At 42.6% G+C, this 2,115-nt stretch overlaps 1 protein-coding gene and 1 long non-coding RNA gene across 2 annotated transcripts in view; one reads left to right on the top strand and one right to left on the bottom strand.

Annotated features, from left to right (window-relative positions):
• Positions 1-991: 991 nt before the first annotated feature.
• On the bottom strand, positions 992-1,886 carry LOC116380362 (protein asteroid homolog 1-like). The gene is made up of 2 exons (XM_031842289.1): positions 1,542-1,886; positions 992-1,267 (listed from the first exon to the last, which is right to left on the bottom strand). Exons 1-2 carry the CDS (start codon positions 1,745-1,747, stop codon positions 1,078-1,080), a joined length of 396 nt encoding a protein of 131 aa, XP_031698149.1. The 5' UTR covers positions 1,748-1,886; the 3' UTR covers positions 992-1,077.
• Positions 1,887-2,020: 134 nt separating this feature from the next.
• LOC116380363 (uncharacterized) overlaps positions 2,021-2,115 on the top strand; it is a 554-nt gene continuing 459 nt past the window's right edge. Inside the window, exon 1 of the long non-coding RNA XR_004212547.1 lies at positions 2,021-2,087. This is a non-coding gene — a long non-coding RNA (uncharacterized LOC116380363). The remainder of the gene's footprint in view (positions 2,088-2,115) is intronic.

The raw sequence follows: 2,115 nt of genomic DNA, 5'->3' as shown, positions 1-2,115 counted from the left end.
TCACCTTTACATTGCGCAATGAAGCCTGCATGCCGGCCCGTCATCGCAGGAGCCTCGTCTGTTGTCACCGACACCAGCTTTTCCAACGGTACCTTTGTCTCCACGAAGAAACTAGTAAAAAGTCTCGTCTATAGCCGAGCGGGGGATCCAACCCTCCGAGGCGCGCGAGCGTCTTCGGGCGCCCGCGTTCAAACCTCTAGTCTGGGCCTTTTCGGTCGGATTGCGTTGCCTCGCCTCCACCCCCGCCACTCCTGAGTTGTTGCCCCGCCTGTTCCGAGGTTTTACTGGCCTGATGACGGAGTGCGCTCGCGGCTCGCGTCTGGCGCCAACGGGAAGCGCCCGCCATTCAGAACCTGAAAACCTAGTGCGGTGCGGAGGCCTCGTCCTGGCTGTCCGCCGTGCGCCTCCGGGTACCCAACTCTCTTATGACAAGAAATATAAGAAATTAGCCATTTCTTGTAAAAAAAAAAAATGATTACAAATATATTTGAGGGGCACTTAAGGTCAACTTGTACCCAAGCGACAAGACTTTTGTCAAGGACTGTACATATATATGTAATACAACAATGTACAACTACTGCAATACAAGAGTCCTGAATTCTCCTCTACAGTAGAAGTATTATGAGTACTTCATGTATCAAACGTACCCATGTAAGCAATATGTTATTATTAGTAATGATGAGTTAGAAGTAGAAGTTCACTGTTTGGTAGATTCTTCTACTAACGTATGAATATATTTATGAGATGATCATATTTTTTGTATGAAATAACAACAGCTCTCAGATCAGTCAGAAAGAGTAAAAAGTGTAAAAAACCCTGAACTATCCCAGAATGCACTGGTTTATGATTGGTCAAATCCCAAATATCCGCCCTCAAAAACTGAGCCGAGAACAAGCTGGAACGAACCGGCAGCCGAAAAATTTGAACAGGATCGTAGCTGAACCTACGAAACGTAGTGCTGAATAAATCTAAATATACTGCATGTAACAGTAAACAGAGCGAGAAGCTCCAGGTGAGGAGGCTGAGTCGCAGATCCTCCTGAACTCTGACCGAGCAGCTGGCTTGAGCCTCCTCGTCCTAGTTCAGGAGTAACCGCTGCTGCAGGTCAGCGGTCAGGTCGTCCAGAAGTGACGCCTTCTTCTGGACGACGGCCCGAAAGGTTTGAAAGAGTTTCACACTCGTATGATCGTTCCCCAAAAACGGCCACAGTTTTCCTCCAGACTGCATGCTGTGGACCAGCTGGTGGACCACCGTCCCCTCACACAACCTGGACCAGATGAGGGACAACAAGGAGATTTCACTGTGGAGTACTTTTACTGTCGCAGAGTATTTATCACTATGGGTTTAGTACTTTTACTGTAAAACTCTAAAACTAGGCTTACAGAACTACGAACTGAGTATCTTTACTCATCAGTACTGAAAGGTTTCACTGAACAGTTTTATATTTATATACAGTATATATATTTATATTTATATATGTATATATATTTATATATAAAGGAGCTGCAGCACAGGTGTGTGTGTGTTCTGTGGAGGTTCACCTGGAGATCTGGGGCTCAGGTAAGGGGAAGCCCAGCAGCTGGTTCAGCTGGATGCCAACTTCCAGGCAGGCCTGCCACTGGTTGAAGGAGTGAGACAAGACCAGGTCCAGCTTCTGTCTACGCTGATGGTTCTGAATCTGCAGAGCTGCAACACACACACACACACACCATTTAAAGGTTGTACTGCTAGTTCTTACTATTTTCATTACATTTAACTACAATTAAATGTAACATTAAAGTGTCATGTTTGTGGTTATTAATAATCATTGGATGATCTTTATCTGTTCTATGTCTACATGTTTATAATAATCATTATATGATCTTTATCTGTTCTATGTCTGTATGTTTATAATAATCATTAGATGATCTTTATCTGTTCTATGTTTATATGTTTATAATAATCATTATATGATCTTTATCTGTTCTATGTTTATATGTTTATAATAATCATGAGATGATCTTTATCTGTTCTATGTCTATATGTTTATAATAATCATAAGGTGGTCTTTATCTGTTCTGTGTCTATATGTTTATAATAATCATAAGGTGGTCTTTATCTGTTCTGTGTCTATAT

The sequence above is a fragment of the Anarrhichthys ocellatus genome, unplaced genomic scaffold (genome assembly GCF_004355925.1).
Source record: "Anarrhichthys ocellatus isolate YVR2014 unplaced genomic scaffold, GSC_Weel_1.0 scaffold6936, whole genome shotgun sequence".
Lineage (NCBI taxonomy): Eukaryota > Metazoa > Chordata > Actinopteri > Perciformes > Anarhichadidae > Anarrhichthys > Anarrhichthys ocellatus.
This window is presented reverse-complemented; position numbering and strand designations above follow the sequence as displayed.